Here is a 14,644-nt window from a genome sequence, read left to right as displayed (position 1 = left end):
AAAAAAAAAGAGACAGAGTTTTGCTTTGTCACCCAAACTGGAGTACATTGGCCTGGTCATAGCTCATTGTAACCTTGAATTTCTGGGCTCAAGCATTCCTTCTGCCTTAGCCTCTGAGTTGCTGAGCACAACCACTCCAGCCAGTTAATTTTTTTTTTTTAATTTTTGTAGAGATGGGTTCTTGCTATGTTGGTTAAGCTAGTTTCAAAACTCCTGGCCTCAAGTGATCCTCCCACCTTGGCCTTCCAAAGTGTTAGGATTACAGGCATGAACCACCATGGCTATCCTTAAGCTTGCTTTAGAATGTAATTCTTTTAGATAATAAATTCCATCTAAATATTGTGCTTGAATATGCTTCTAAAGAGGTTAATATTATCAGTTGTCTTGAGAAACAGAACTGGGTAGACAATGACAGAGGTCACAGGGAATATTTTCCTATATACCTTTTCTTCTTATGAATTTTGAACCATGGAACTGCACTATGCAATTAAAAGTTTTAAGAAAGAAAACTTATACTTGTATTTCCCGCATCTTTCTACTCATTGAGCCATAATGCTGCCTACCATCAGAATGTAGACATGGGGACCATTTAGAAGTGTTGCAGTATCACAATAAATGCTCTGTAAATACTTCATGCTGGATTGACTTTCATATTAGTGAATGTGCATTATTTTCCTTTAGTAACCATTCAACTGTCAGAATGTAACAAAAAAGACAAATCTCTAACTTTTCCTCTCTTTTAGCAAGACTGTCTTGACCATTTACTGGTCAACTTAAGGATGGAAGGAGTCTTTGTGAAGGAGAATTTTAACATTCGATGGATTGCCCAAACAGGATTTGCAGACAATATCAACACTATCCTCAAAGAATACAAGCAAAGCAGAGGATTACTGGTAACTATAAAGATTTCCTGTTTTGTTTTATTTTGTTTTTGTTTGTTTGCTCGCCCAGTCTAGAGTGCTGTGGTGTCTGCCTAGCTCACAACTCCTAGATTCAAGCAATCCTTGTGCCTCAGTCTCCCGAGTAGCTGGGACTACAGGTGCCTACCACAGCACCCTGCTAATTTTTTTTTTTTTTTTTTTGTAGAGACAGAGTCTCACTGTACCACCCTCGGTAGAGTGCCGTGGCGTCACACGGCTCACAGCAACCTCTAACTCTTGGGCTTACGCGATTCTCTTGCCTCAGCCTCCCGAGCAGCTGGGACTACAGGCGCCCGCCACAGCGCCCAGCTATTTTTTTGTTGCAGTTTGGCCGGGGCCGGGTTTGAACCCGCCACCCTCGGTATATGGGGCCGGCGCCCTGCTCACTGAGCCACAGGCACCGCCCAAGCACCCTGCTAATTTTTAGTATTTTTAGAAGAGACAGCATTTCATACTACCCACGCTAGTCTGGAACTCCTGAGTTCAAGGGATCCTTCCGCCTCAGTCTCCCAGAGAGCTAGGATTACAGGTGTGAGCCACCTCAGCCGGCCCCATTTCCTATTCAAACTTCCAATTTAAGCAAAGTAAATGAAATTTTTAGTGTAATTATGTCAATGAAATATTTTCTTTTTTGCAAGTCCAAATTTCTAATTTCAAATTGTTTTTCTTTTCTTTTCTGTTTTTTTTTTTTGAGACTGATGTCTCGAGCTTTTGCCCTGGGTAGAATGCTGTTGTGTCAAAGCTCACAGCAACCTCCAACTCTTGGGTTTTAGCGATCCTCTTGCCTCAGCTTTTCTAGCTTTAGTATAGACAGAGATCTTGCTTTTGCTCAGGCTGATCTTGAACTTGTGAGCTCAAGCAGTCCACCTGCCTTGGCCTCCCAGAGTGCTAGGATTACAGGTGTGAGCCACCGTGCCTAGCCTTCATGTTGTTTTTCTAATTTGACAAATTTATCCTAGTCCAGCAATTTACATATAAATTTCCCCTGAGGCAGAAGGATTCCTTGAGCTCAGGGGTTCCAGACCAGCCTGAGCAAGTATTAAATCAATACTTGCCAAGTGAATATTAAAATTTTTAAAGTTGGTGGTGCCTGTAGCTCAAGCGCTAAGATGCCAGCCACACACACCAAAGCTGGCAGATTTGAATCCGGCCCAGGCCTGCCAAACAATGACAACTACAACCAAAAATAGCCGGGCCTTGTGGCGGGCGCCTGTAGTCCCAGCTACTTGGGAGGCTGAGGCAAGAGAATCACTTAAGCTCAGGAGTTGGAGATTTCTGTGAGCTGTGATGCTATGGCACTCTACTCAGGGTGATAACTTGAGGCTCTGTCTCAAAAAACAAATTAATTAAAGTTAACACAGATATTAACTTTTGTGCAAATTGTACGTGATAGTAAGCTCAAGAATGAATGTCACAGAGTGGTTAATATAAGGATGTAAGTTGTCTAAACCGTGTGCCTCACTGGCCTGCCTGTTTCAGCCCTGGGTATACACGTGTGGGAGAGGGTAGTAGGAGGTAGAAGTCTGATTACTACTTTGACCTCTTCCTACAGGTCAGAGGATTCAATGGTCATTCCAGTCATCACAACTTTCCAAGGCAGATATTTTTTAAACTAATTAATTAAATTGACTAATTAAAAATTGCATATATTTATCATGTACAACTTGATATTTGGAAATACATACACATAGAATGGCTAAATAGAGCTAATAGCATACGTATTATATCACATATCATTTTTATGGCAAAAGGTAGATATTCTCCACATCTACCTGGAAGTGGATATTCCTCCACTTTCTTATAGAGGAAGAAGCAGAGGCTTGGAGGGATGAAGCACCTTCCTCAAGATAACACAGAAAGTCAGGGATTCAAGCCAGCTAGGATGCAGACTTACCTAGAACAGCCCCTTCTAGCCACAGGGCCTCCACTCCTCCCCTTCTGCAGTCAGATAAATGTAGCACCTGCATACATCTTTAGATTTATGCCAGGGAAGTGTTCTAAAGACAAAAGTGGGTTGTATGTGAGAAAGTGAAAACCGTTCACATAGCGCATGAGTAATCATAATTATAATTATTGTTGTTCATAAGAATACTCCACATATGGCTCAGTGCCCATAGCACAGTGGCTACAGCACCAGCCACAAACAACAAGGCTGGCGGGTTTGAACCCGGCCCCCAGCCAGTTAAACAACAATGACAACTGCAACAAAAAATAGCCAGGCATTGTGGTGGGCACCTGTAGTCCCAGCTACTTGGGAGGCTGAGACAAGAGAATCACTTAAGCCCAAGAGTTTGAGGTTGCTGTGAGCTGTGACACCACAGCATTCTACTGAGGGCAACATAGTGAAACTCTGCCTCAAAAAAAAAAAAAAAAGGTATAGTGTCACTATCGTATCCTAAGAACCATGTTTTAAAAAAAAAAAAACAGGGTGGTGCCTGTGGGCTCAGTGAGTAGGGCGCTGGCCACATATACTGAGGGTGGCAGGTTCAAACCCGGTCCCAGCCAAACTGCAACAAAAAAATAGCCAAGCATTGTGGTGGGCACCTGTAGTCCCAGCTACTCGGAAGGCTGAGGCAAGAGAATTGCCTAAGTGCAAGAGCTGGAGGTTGCTGTGAGCTGTGAAGCCACAGCACTCTACTGAGGGTAACAAAGTAAGACTCTGTTTCTTTTTCTTTTCTTTCTTTTTTTTTTTTGGGACAGAGCCTCAAGCAGTCACCCTAGGTACAGTGCCATGGCATCACAGCTCACAGCAACCTCCAACTCCTGGGCTTAAGCGATTCTCCTGCCTCAGCCTCCCAAGAAGCTGGGACTACAGGCATCTGCCACAATGCCCGGCAATTTTTTTTTTTGGTAGCAGCCATCATTGTTGTTTGGCGGGCCCCGGGCTGGATTTGAACCCGCCAGCTCAGGTGTATGTGGCTGGTGCCTTAGCCGTGTGAGCCACAGGCACCAAGCCATAAGACTCTGTTTCTTAAAAAAACAAAACAAAACAAAACAAAACAAAACAGCAGCTCGGCGTCTGTAACTCAGTGGTTAGGGCGCCGGCTACATGCACCAGGACTGGCAGGCTCAAACCCAGCCAGGGCCTGCTAAACGACAATGACAACTACAGCAACAACAAAAATAGCTGGCTTGGCACCTGTAGCTCAACCACTAGGGCGCCAGCCATACACTGGAGCTGGCAGGTTCAAACCCAGCCCAGGCCTGCCAAACAACAATGACAACTACAACCCCCAAAAATAAAGCTGGGCAATGTGATGGGTGCCTGTAGTCCCAGGTACTCAGGAGGCTGAGGCAAGAGAATTAAGCCCAAAAGTTTGAATTTGCTGTAAGCTGTGATACCATGGCACTCTACTGAGGGTGCCAAAGTGAGACTGTATAAAAAAAAAAAAAAAAATAGCCAGGTGTTGTGGAGGGGCAGGAGACTAGTCCCAGCTATTTGGGAGGCTGAGGCAAGAGGATTGCGTAAGCCCAAGAGTTTGAGGTTGCTGTGAGCTGTGACACCACAGCATTCTACCACCACGGCAGTCTACCACCACAGCATTCAAGGGTGACAAAGTGAGACTCTGTTGTAAAAAATAAATTAATACATACATACATAAAAATAAATAAAAACAAACATGCCTCTACTTTGGGAGGCTGAGGCAGTAGTGAATTGCCTGAGCTCAGGAATCTGAGACCAGCCTGAGCAAAAGTGAGACCCCATCGCTACTAAAAATAGAAAAACTAGCCAGGCATTGTGTCGGGTGCCTGTAATCCCAGCTACTAGGGAGGCTGAGGCAAGAGGATTGCTCAAGCCCAAGAGTATGAGGTTGCTGTGAGATATGATGCCGTGGCACTCTACTCAGGGCAACAGAGTGATACTTTGTCTCAAAAATTAATTAATTAATTAAAATAAAAATAAATAACTAATAGCATAAAATAAATAAATGTTTTATATTAATAGCATAAAATAAATAAATGCTTAGTTAAGAATACGTGAAAGGTTGGGCAGCGCCTGTGGCTCAGTGAGTAGGGCGCCGGCCCCATATGCCGAGGGTGGTGGGTTCAAACCCAGCCCTGGCCAAACTAACAAAAAAATAGCCGGGCGTTGTGGCGGGTGCCTGTAGTCCCAGCTGCTTGGGAGGCTGAGGCAAGAGAATCGCGTAAGCCCAAGAGTTAGAGGTTGCTGTGAGCCGTGTGACGCCACGGCACTCTACCTGAGGGCGGTACAGTGAGACTCTGTCTCTACAAAAAAAAAAAAAAAAATAGAATACGTGAAAGGTATACCATTAGCAAAAGACAGAAATAATGGTCCCTTAAAGCACCTAAGCTCCTCATGGTGACTGTACTTGGCACCTGAGGCCCACCTACCCAACTCCAGAGGTTAGACTGGCGGCCTCCTCTGTAGGTCTACTATAAATCAACACACAGAGTAGAAAAACGACAAGATTTTTTAGAGAGATCATATGGTTCCTGATTAGCAAAACTGGACAAGAACATGATAGAAGGAATAGTCTATCTAAAAACTTATCAGAGTGTGTCCATCCCTGGGGGTGTTGGTTAGCCAAGAAGCACAGAATAGGAAACACTACCAAGGCCAGTGTAGACGTACCAGTGTCATTCAGTGACATCCCCAAAAGACGGAGTTTCAAGTCACGTACTTGCATGATCCCGGTTCCTTTGGCAAGGTAAAGTTGTCATTGCTGCAGGGACAAGTGCACTGACTTGATGCCACTAAACAGTTGCTTCTTCTAACTCCCCTTGTTTTGACCAAAGCTTGTGTAGCGACCCTCAGTCTAATGACGTGGTTCTGGTGCCTGCTTGCTCTGAGGGAGCAAATATTCCAGTTGCATGGACTAGGAGTGTTCTCAGTTCTGTGGCAGTCATGCTTCTCATCATAAGTAAATGAATAGATTGGCATTCTGGATTAGACGTAGGTAAAGTGAGCTCAGCCCGGGAGATAGCCTCCACCGCTGGTCTATGGACAAAACGAGGCAGGTAAACCTGTTCAGTTGGCGGCTGGGTCTCAGGCCTTGGTGAATGCACCAAGCCCGTGCCTGTTAGAATTCAGCTCCAGAGCTGTTCGCCCTCATTCCTGCCTCCTTGTACCTCCTGCCATTGTGGCTGTTACCATCAGTCCTAACCAAATAGCACCATTCACACCCAGCATGCCTCACCCAGAACCTCCCCAACGCACCTGCTTATTTCCTGATCAGCCTTGGTCTCCTGTGTGAAATGGCGACAATAATAATAAACAACTTCATGCATAAAAATGATGTCATCTTTAAGCATGTGGACACCCTACCAGTGGAAATCCTCTTCATAGACATTATTATTATTTTTTTTTTGTAGAGACAGAGTCTCACTTTATGGCCCTCGCTAGAGTGCCATGGCATCATACAGCTCACAGCAACCTCCAACTCCTGGACTTAAGCGATTCTCTTGCCTCAGCCTCCCGAGTAGCTGGGACTACAGGCGCCTGCCACAACGCCCGGCTATTTTTTGGTTGCAGTTCAGCCGGGGCCAGGTTTGAAACCGCCACCCTCGGTATATGGGGCCAGCTCCTTACCGACTGAGCCACAGGCGCAGCCCCATAGACATTATTTTTTAATTTGCCTTGCAAAATTCTAGGTCTCAGTTTCACAGCTGTTTGAGCCATTTTGAAATAAAAGATTAGTGATTACTGGGTGGCGCCTGTGGCTGAAAGGAGTAGGGCGCTGGCCCCATATGTCGGAGGTGGTGGGTTCAAACCCAGCCCCAGCCAAAAACTGAAAAAAAAAAAAAAAAGATTAGTGATTACTGATATTTTGAAATAAACATTTACGGCCAGGCACGGTGACTCATGCCTACAATAGTAGCACTCTGGGAGGCCAAAGCAAGTGGATTGCCTGAACTCAGGAGTTTGACACTAGAGGCCAGCATGGCGGCTCACACCTGTAATCCTAACACTCTGGGAGGCCAAGGAGGGTGGATTACCCTGAGCTCACAGGTTGGAGACCAGCCTGAGCCAGAGGAGTTGAGGTGGGCACCTGTAATCCCAGCTACATAGGAGGCTGAGGCAAGAGAATCGCTTGAGCCCAAGACTTTGAAGTTTCAGTGAGCCATGGCACTCTACCGAGGGTGACCAAGTGAGACTCTTGTCTACAAAAAAAAAAGAAGTTCGAGACTAGCCTGAGCAAGAGCAAGACCCTATCTCTACTAAAAATAGAAAAACTAGCCAGGCATTGTGGCAGGGTACCTGTAGTCCCAGCTACTTGGGAGTCTGAGGCAAGAGGATCACTCGAATCCTGGAGTTGGAGGTTGCTGTGAGCTATGACACCAGGCACTCTACTGATGGTAACAAAGTGAGACACGGTCAGAAAGAAAGAAAGGCGGCGCCTGTGGCTCAGTGAGCAGGGCGCCGGCCCCATATACAGAGGGTGGCGGGTTCAAACCCAGCCCCGGCCAAACTGCAACAAAAAAATAGCCGGGTGTTGTGGCGGGCGCCTGTAGTCCCAGCTACTTGGGAGGCTGAGGCAGGAGAATCACCTATGCCCAGGAGTTGGAGGTTGCTGTGAGCTGTGTGACACCACGGCACTCTACCGAGGGCAATAAAGTGAAACTCTGTCTCTACAAAAAAAAAAAAAAAAGAAAGAAAGATTGATTTACTTACTGGTTCTGAGCTTACTTACACCGAGCTTCTTTAGTTTTCAAGCAAGTTTTCAGCAGATGAAATGGTGTTTTTTTTATTTTGGGTTTTTTTTTTTTTAGCATATACAGTATTTTAAAAAAATTAGAATAAACCGTGTTAAAAGTTTAATCCAGGCTCCGCACCCATGGCTCAGTGGATAGGGCGCTGGCCATATACACCCGGGCTGGCGAGTTTGAACCTGGCCCAGGCCTGCAAAACAACCATGACACTTACAACAACAACAAAAATAGCCGGGCATTATGGCAGGCACCTGTAGTCCCAGCTACTTGGGAGGCTGAGGCAAGAGAATTGTTTAAAAAAAAAAAGTTCAATCCAGAAACAACTGTTCAGGCAGAAAATTAGGCCCTTTGTACACTGGACTAGAAAGTCTTCTGTTTCTTTGCTATCTATTTTTTTTTTTGGAGACAGAATCTCTCTTTATCACCCTCTGTAGAGTGCTACTGCTATCATAGCTCACAGCAACCTCAAACTCTTGAGCTCAAGCAATTCTCTTGCCTCAGCCTCCCAAGTAGCTGGGACTACAAGTGCCCCCCACAACACCTGGCTATTTTTTGTTGCAGTTGTCATTGTTGTTTAGCCAGCCCAACCTGGCTTCAAACCCACCAGCCTTGGTGTATGTGACTGGCACCCTAACCACTGTGCTGTGGGCACTTGTCATTGTTGTTTTAGCTGGCCTGGGCCGGAATCAAACCTGCCACCCTCAGTGCATGTGGCCGGCGCTGTAACCACTGTGTTATGGGCACTGAGCCTTTCTTTGCTATCTTTATAAGGGTAGCACGATACACTGCATTGTGTGGTAGCGTTTGATGCCAGAGCACTAATTCTTTTGTGATCTGAGGTGTCCCTGAGCACATCTTGTTGAGTATTTTATCCCCCAGGCCCAAGTTAGCACACACAGTTGATGCTTATTAAATACCTACTGAATGAATGAACATGAGCCAGAATGTGAACTATCCAACTAGTGAGCAGGTGGTTTTAAGATGGTGTGGCAGCCATGGTGGTGGCAGGAGAGGGGGCAGTGACTCTGAACTTCTGACAGAGGAGTGAGAGCTACCCTGCAGGTTCAGAGACTTTAGAAAAGACATATTCCTGAAGTGATAATATAAAACCCCACCCTGACTAGTTATCATACACAGAGCAACAGAGCATTCAGAGCTCCCTGTATGTTCCCTATTGTCTTTCAGCCAGTCAAAATCTGTATTCTTGGTCCTCCGGCTGTGGGGAAATCCAGTATTTCTGCAGAACTGGCCAAGCACTACAAACTTCATCACATCAAACTGAAGGATGTCATTTCTGAAGCCATAGCAAAACTGGTAACACTTTAACCACTTTATTGGGATTTTTTATATTTTATTAATAGAAATGCTTTTCTGGGCAGCGCCTGTGGCTCAGTGAGTAGGGTGCTGGCCCCATATACTGAGGGTGGCGGGTTCGAACCCGGCCCCATCCAAACTGCAACAAAAAAAAGTAGCTGGGTGTTGTGGCAGGCACCTGTGGTCCCAGCTGCTCAGAAGGCTGAGGCAAGAGAATTTGTCTAAGCCCAGGAGCTTGAGGTTGCTGTGAGCTGTGAGCCATAGCACTCTACCTAGGGAGATAGAGTAAGACTCTGTCTCAAAAAAAAATAATAATAAATAAATTAAATAAACAAGTAACTCATTCAACATGATGGTAAACAAAGAGATTTGTTATTTTATTTATTTATTTATTTTTTTTTTGAGACAGAATCTCATTTTCTCACCGTTGGTAGAGGGCCGTGGTGTCCAGCTATTGCTTAAAAGATGTCTTACATTCTCTCTGTTACTAGTACATTTTCAGATTTTTTATCCTTATTATATGTTCCTCAAGGTATTATCAAGTATTTATTTATGAACTGTTTTTTATGAATTTATTGGGAATGAGGAATATTGAGCAATGTTTCCATAAATGATTACTAAAAGTCTTACTTTCTGGCTTGGCACCCATAGCGCATCAGTTAGGGTGCTGGGCACATACACCAGAGCTGGCAGGTTCCAACCTGGCCCAGGCCTGCTAAGCAACAATGACAACTACAACAAAAAAAATAGCTGGGAGTTGGGCGGCGCCTGTGGCTCAGTGAGTAGGGCGCCGGCCCCATATGCCGAGGGTGGCGGGTTCAAACCCAGCCCTGGCCAATCTAACAAAAAAATAGCCGGGCGTTGTGGCGGGTGCCTGTAGTCCCAGCTGCTCGGGAGGCTGAGGCAAGAGAATCGCATAAGCCCAAGAGTTAGAGGTTGCTGTGAGCCATGTGACGCCACAGCACTCTACCGGAGGGTGGTACAGTGAGACTCTGTCTCTACAAAAAAAAAAAAAAAAAAAATAGCTGGGAGTTGTGGTGGACACCTGTAGTGCCAGCTATTTGGGAAGCTGAGACAAGAGAATCGCTTAAGCCTAAGCGTTTGAGGTTGTTGTAAGCTCTGACACCACAGCACTTTACTGAGGGCAACATAGTGGGAGTCTGTCTTAAATAAAATAACATAAAATAAATAATAAAATCATAAAATAAAAAATGTGAAAGTCTTAATTTCCAAAAAATGTGTTTGATTCAATTTATAATGTGCTACCTTAGAAAGCATAGATTCTTAAGCAGTTCTGGCGTTAGCATAGAAATATATTACTTTTCTAAAAACAGAATAAGAACAACCTTGAAGCTGTCGTGAATTCTGCAAACTTTTGCATGACAGCTGGCTTTGGGTACATTCCTATTTGGGTACCAGACTTTTTCTGGGATTACTTGCCATATGATTTGTGAGTAGCAAGTCAGCACAGGGCATCATCCAATGTGAATATCCCTATGGCATGCAGGAGTCAATTGTTGCACCTAAGGATATAGGAGAAGATGAGGAAGGTGAGGAAGAAGAGGAGGAGAATGTGGAGGATGCTCACGAGCTCCTAGATGGCATCAAGGACAGCATGGAGCAGAATGCAGGTAAAATCCACACGCAGCATCCAAGCTGTGCTGCCACTTGTTTTGTTTTGCTATTTAGAGATAAGGTCTCACTCCATTGCTTAGACTGGAGTGCACAATCATAGCTTACTGTAGCTATGAATTCCTGTGTGCTGATATTCTTGAACATTGGCTGTTTTTTTAACCTTGTTGTAAAAAGACTACTTGTTTGCTATTAAAATCAAGTACAGAGGGCAGAGCCTGTAGCTCAGTGGGTAGGGCACTGGCCACATACACCCAGGCTGGCGGGTTCAAACCAGACCTGGGCCAGCTAAACAGCAGTGACAACTGCAACAGAAAAATAGCTGGGCAGTGTGGCGGGTGCCTGTAGTCCCAGCTACTTGGGAGTCTGAGGCAAGAGAATCGCTTAAGCCCAAGAATTTGAGGTTGCTGTGAGCTGTGACGCCACAGGCACTCTATGGAGGAGATATAGTGAGACTCTGTCTCAAAAAAAAAAAAAATCAAGTAGAGAAATTATAATGAAAAAATTTCTCTCATAATCTCATCCTCCTCCAGAAAAAAGAATCATTGTTAACAGTTTGGTGACTTGCTGATGGTAGGATAAGAAAGAACTTCCTAAGCTAAAAAAAAATCAGATGTGTGTTTGTAAATATTTTATAAGCATCCAACAACATGAATTAAAAGGACAAGAAAAAAAATTTGCCATCAATATGACAAACCCAGTATCCTTAGTATATAAAATAGTCAGGTTGGGCGGCGCCTGTGGCTCAGGGAGTAGGGCCCTGGCTCCATATACTGAGGGTGGCGGGTTTAAACCCGGCCCCAAGAGAATCGCCTAAGCCCAGGAGTTGAAGGTTGCTGTGAGCTGTGTGACACCACGACACTCTAAAGAGGGCGATAAAGTGAGACTCTGTCTCTATACAATAAATGAATAAATAAATTCGTTGTTGAATTTATAAAAAAAAAAAAAAAAAAAAACAGCCCCAGCCAAACTGCAACAAAAACATAGCCGGGTGTTGTGGCGGGCGCCTGTAGTCCCAGCTACTCAGGAGGCTGAGGCCCAGGAGTTGGAAGTTGCTGTGATGTGTGATGACACGGCACTCTACCAAGGGTGACAAAGTGAGACTCTGTCTCTACCAAAAAAAAAAACAGTCCATTCTAATAAAATAATAACAAACTGGGTTTTATATTTTTTTCCCTTTTTTATTCCTTTCTTTTTTAAATTTGTAGCACAGGCATTGTGTATAGAAAGAAAAAGTAACCTACACAACTTTCAGGGCAACAAAGAAAGATTTTATTTAAGAAGAATAAAGAGAAAGTTTAGAGCACATCCAAAAAGGGTTGGAAGTGGGTCTCTCTTGTGAAGGAAAAAAAGTGAAAGAGACCTGGGTTTTATGTTTTTAATTTTGTATTTTTAATTATTATGGGTACATGTGATGTTTTGATACATATATACATGGTGCAATAAGCAAACCAGGGCAACTGGGTATTTATCACCCCAAGCATTTATCATTTCTTTGTATTAGAAACATTCCAATTTCATTTTTTTACTTATTTTATTTTATTTATTTTTTTTTTTTGAGACAAAGTCTCACTTGGTCACCCTCGGTAGAGTGCCGTGGCTTCTTAGCTTGCAGCAACCTCAAACTGTTGGGTTCAAGTGATCCTCGTGCCTCAGCCTCCCAAGTAACAGGAACTACAGGTGTCTGCCACAATGTCCAGCAATTTTTTAGAGATGGGGTCTCCCTCTGGCTCAGGCTGGACGTGTGAGTTCAGGCAACCACTCACCTCAGCCTCCCAAGTGCTGGGATTTCAGGCATGGAGCCACCACACCTGGCCTCTTTTACTTATTTGAAAGTATATGCCATAACTTATGATTGATCATAGTACTAACCGGGTTTTAAACTGTAGTGTCTCCAAGGAAATTTACTTCCTGGCCAAAAAGCAGCTGTAGCAGTCATTAGAAAAATAAAATTGGGCTCCGCGCCTGTGGCTCAAGCGGCTAAGGTGCCAGCCACATACACTGGAGCTGGCGGGTTTGAATCCAGCCCGGGCCCACCAAACTACAATGACGGCTGCAACCAAAAAATAGCCAGGTGTTGTGGTGGACACCTGTGGTCCCAGCTACTTGGGGGAGTGGAGACAGGAGACTCGCTTGAGCCCAGGAATTGGAGGTTGCTGTGAGCTGTGATACTATGGCACTCTACCCAGGGCGAACGCTTGAGGCTCTTTCTCAAAAAAAAAGAAAAAAATCGGGCAGCGCCCATAGCTCAGTGAGTAGGACGCAGGCCACATACACCCAGGCTGGTGGGTTCAAATCTGGCCTGGGCCAACTAAACAGCAATGACAACTGCAACAAAAAAAAATAGCCGAGCATTGTGGCAGGTGCCTGTAGTCCCAGCTACTTGGGAGGCTAAGGCAGGAGAATTGCTTAAGCTCAAGAGTTGGAGGTTGCTGTGAGCTGTGATGCCATAGCACTCAACTTAGGGCAATATAGTGAATCTCTGTCTCAAAAAAAAAAAAAAGAAAAAGAAAAAGAAAACCACTTCATTTTTCACTTTGTTGAGATCCTCCATCAAACTGGTTATTTTAATATCTACAGATCAATCCAATATAGAACTGATACTTTGGACTAAATACATCCTCTCTACCATGTTTTTTTGTTTGTTTGTTTTTGTTTTTTATCTCATACTTTACAGGAGTACAAATGTTTTTGGTTACATGGATTCATGGATTGCTTTTGTAGTGCTTGAGTCAGAGTTACCAGTGTGCTCTGCTGATTTCCACTGAGTTTTACATCCATCTGTGCACATGTGTGCTCATCGGTTAGTTCCAATTTAATAGTGAGTACATGTCGGGAGGTGCCTGTGGCTCAGTCGGTAAGGCGCCAGCCCCATATACCGAGGGTGGCGGGTTCAAACCCGGCCCCTGCTGAATTGCAACCAAAAAAATAGCCGGGTATTGTGGCGGGCGCCTGTAGTCCCAGCTACTCGGGAGACTGAGGCAAGAGAATCACTTAAGCCTAGGAGTTGGAGGTTGCTGTGAGCTGTGTGACGCCACGGCACTCTACCAAGGGCCATAAAGTGAGAGTCTGTCTCTACAAAAAAAAAAAAGAATAGTGAGTACATGTCATACTTGTTTTCTTTACTCCTTCCTCCTCTCTTCTTGCTGGTGTCTGTTTCTGATCCTGAAGGGTCAGCCTGGGGAAGTGATGATTAGGAAAAGTATGACTCTCTCAGATGTAAGCCAGCACTGGTTGCTGGTCCTTCCCGGGCTCCACTTCTTTAGGCTCTTCAGATTCTGACACTACAAACCCCACTACATGCACTTGGGGCACAGCTGTGACTGCCATGCCACACCTGATCTTCTGGTTCTCCTCTTTGTTCCTCGATGTCCTCTTTCAGCTGCTCATCTCCACCATGGTTGGGGGCCGACTTTCCTCTTCCTAACTTCATCCCACCCTCTAAACCAGTGGTTCTCAACCTTCCTAATGCTGCAATGTACTTCATTATTACAAAGGGGTTGCAACCCCTTTGCAACCGGTTGCAACAGGTTGAGAACCGCTGCTCTACACGCAGTGTCCATGTCACCCGACAGTCCACTTGGGAGGCACACAACTGCCCAGAGATTTCTTTTTTTTTTTTTTGAGACAGAGCCTCAAGCTGTCGCCCTAGGTAGAGTGCTGTGGCATCATAGTTCACAGCAACCTCCAACTCCTGGCCTTAAGCAATTCTCTTGCCTCAGCCTCCCAAGTAGCTGGGACTACAGGCACCCACCACACCCCCCAGCTATTTTTTGGTTGCAGCCGTCATTGTTGTTTGGCAGGCCTGGGCTGGATTTGAACCCACCAGCTCAGGTGTATGTGGCTGGAGACTTAGCCACTTGAGCCATAGGCGCTGAGCCACTTAGTTTTTTTTTTTTAAGACAGAGTCTCAAGCTGTCACCCTGGGTAGAGTGCTGTGGCATCACAGCTCACAGCAACCTCAAACTCTTGGGCTTAAGTGATTCTCTTGCTTCAGTCTTCCAAGTAGCTGGAACTATAGGCACCTGCCACAAAGCCCAGCTATTTTTTTTTTATTAGTTGTCATTGTTGTTTGGCAGGCCTGGGCTGGATTCGAACCCGCCATC

At 44.9% G+C, this 14,644-nt stretch overlaps 1 protein-coding gene and 1 long non-coding RNA gene across 4 annotated transcripts in view; one reads left to right on the top strand and one right to left on the bottom strand.

Annotated features, from left to right (window-relative positions):
* AK7 (adenylate kinase 7) overlaps positions 1 to 14,644 on the top strand; it is a 113,407-nt gene that overhangs the window by 60,218 nt on the left and 38,545 nt on the right. The window contains exons 10-12 of the mRNA XM_053602959.1: positions 744 to 893; positions 8,778 to 8,906; positions 10,414 to 10,537. Of these exons, the coding sequence (XP_053458934.1) occupies positions 744 to 893; positions 8,778 to 8,906; positions 10,414 to 10,537 (403 nt within the window). The remainder of the gene's footprint in view (positions 1 to 743; positions 894 to 8,777; positions 8,907 to 10,413; positions 10,538 to 14,644) is intronic.
* Positions 1 to 14,644, bottom strand: part of LOC128594282 (uncharacterized) — a 77,490-nt gene that overhangs the window by 31,101 nt on the left and 31,745 nt on the right. For all 3 annotated transcript variants that reach the window (XR_008382528.1, XR_008382527.1, XR_008382529.1), the window contains exon 2: positions 2,815 to 2,917. This is a non-coding gene — a long non-coding RNA (uncharacterized LOC128594282). The remainder of the gene's footprint in view (positions 1 to 2,814; positions 2,918 to 14,644) is intronic.

This window comes from Nycticebus coucang, chromosome 9 (assembly GCF_027406575.1).
Source record: "Nycticebus coucang isolate mNycCou1 chromosome 9, mNycCou1.pri, whole genome shotgun sequence".
Lineage (NCBI taxonomy): Eukaryota > Metazoa > Chordata > Mammalia > Primates > Lorisidae > Nycticebus > Nycticebus coucang.
The sequence above is the reverse complement of the archived record's forward strand: the minus strand, read 5'-3'. Positions and strand labels throughout refer to the sequence as shown.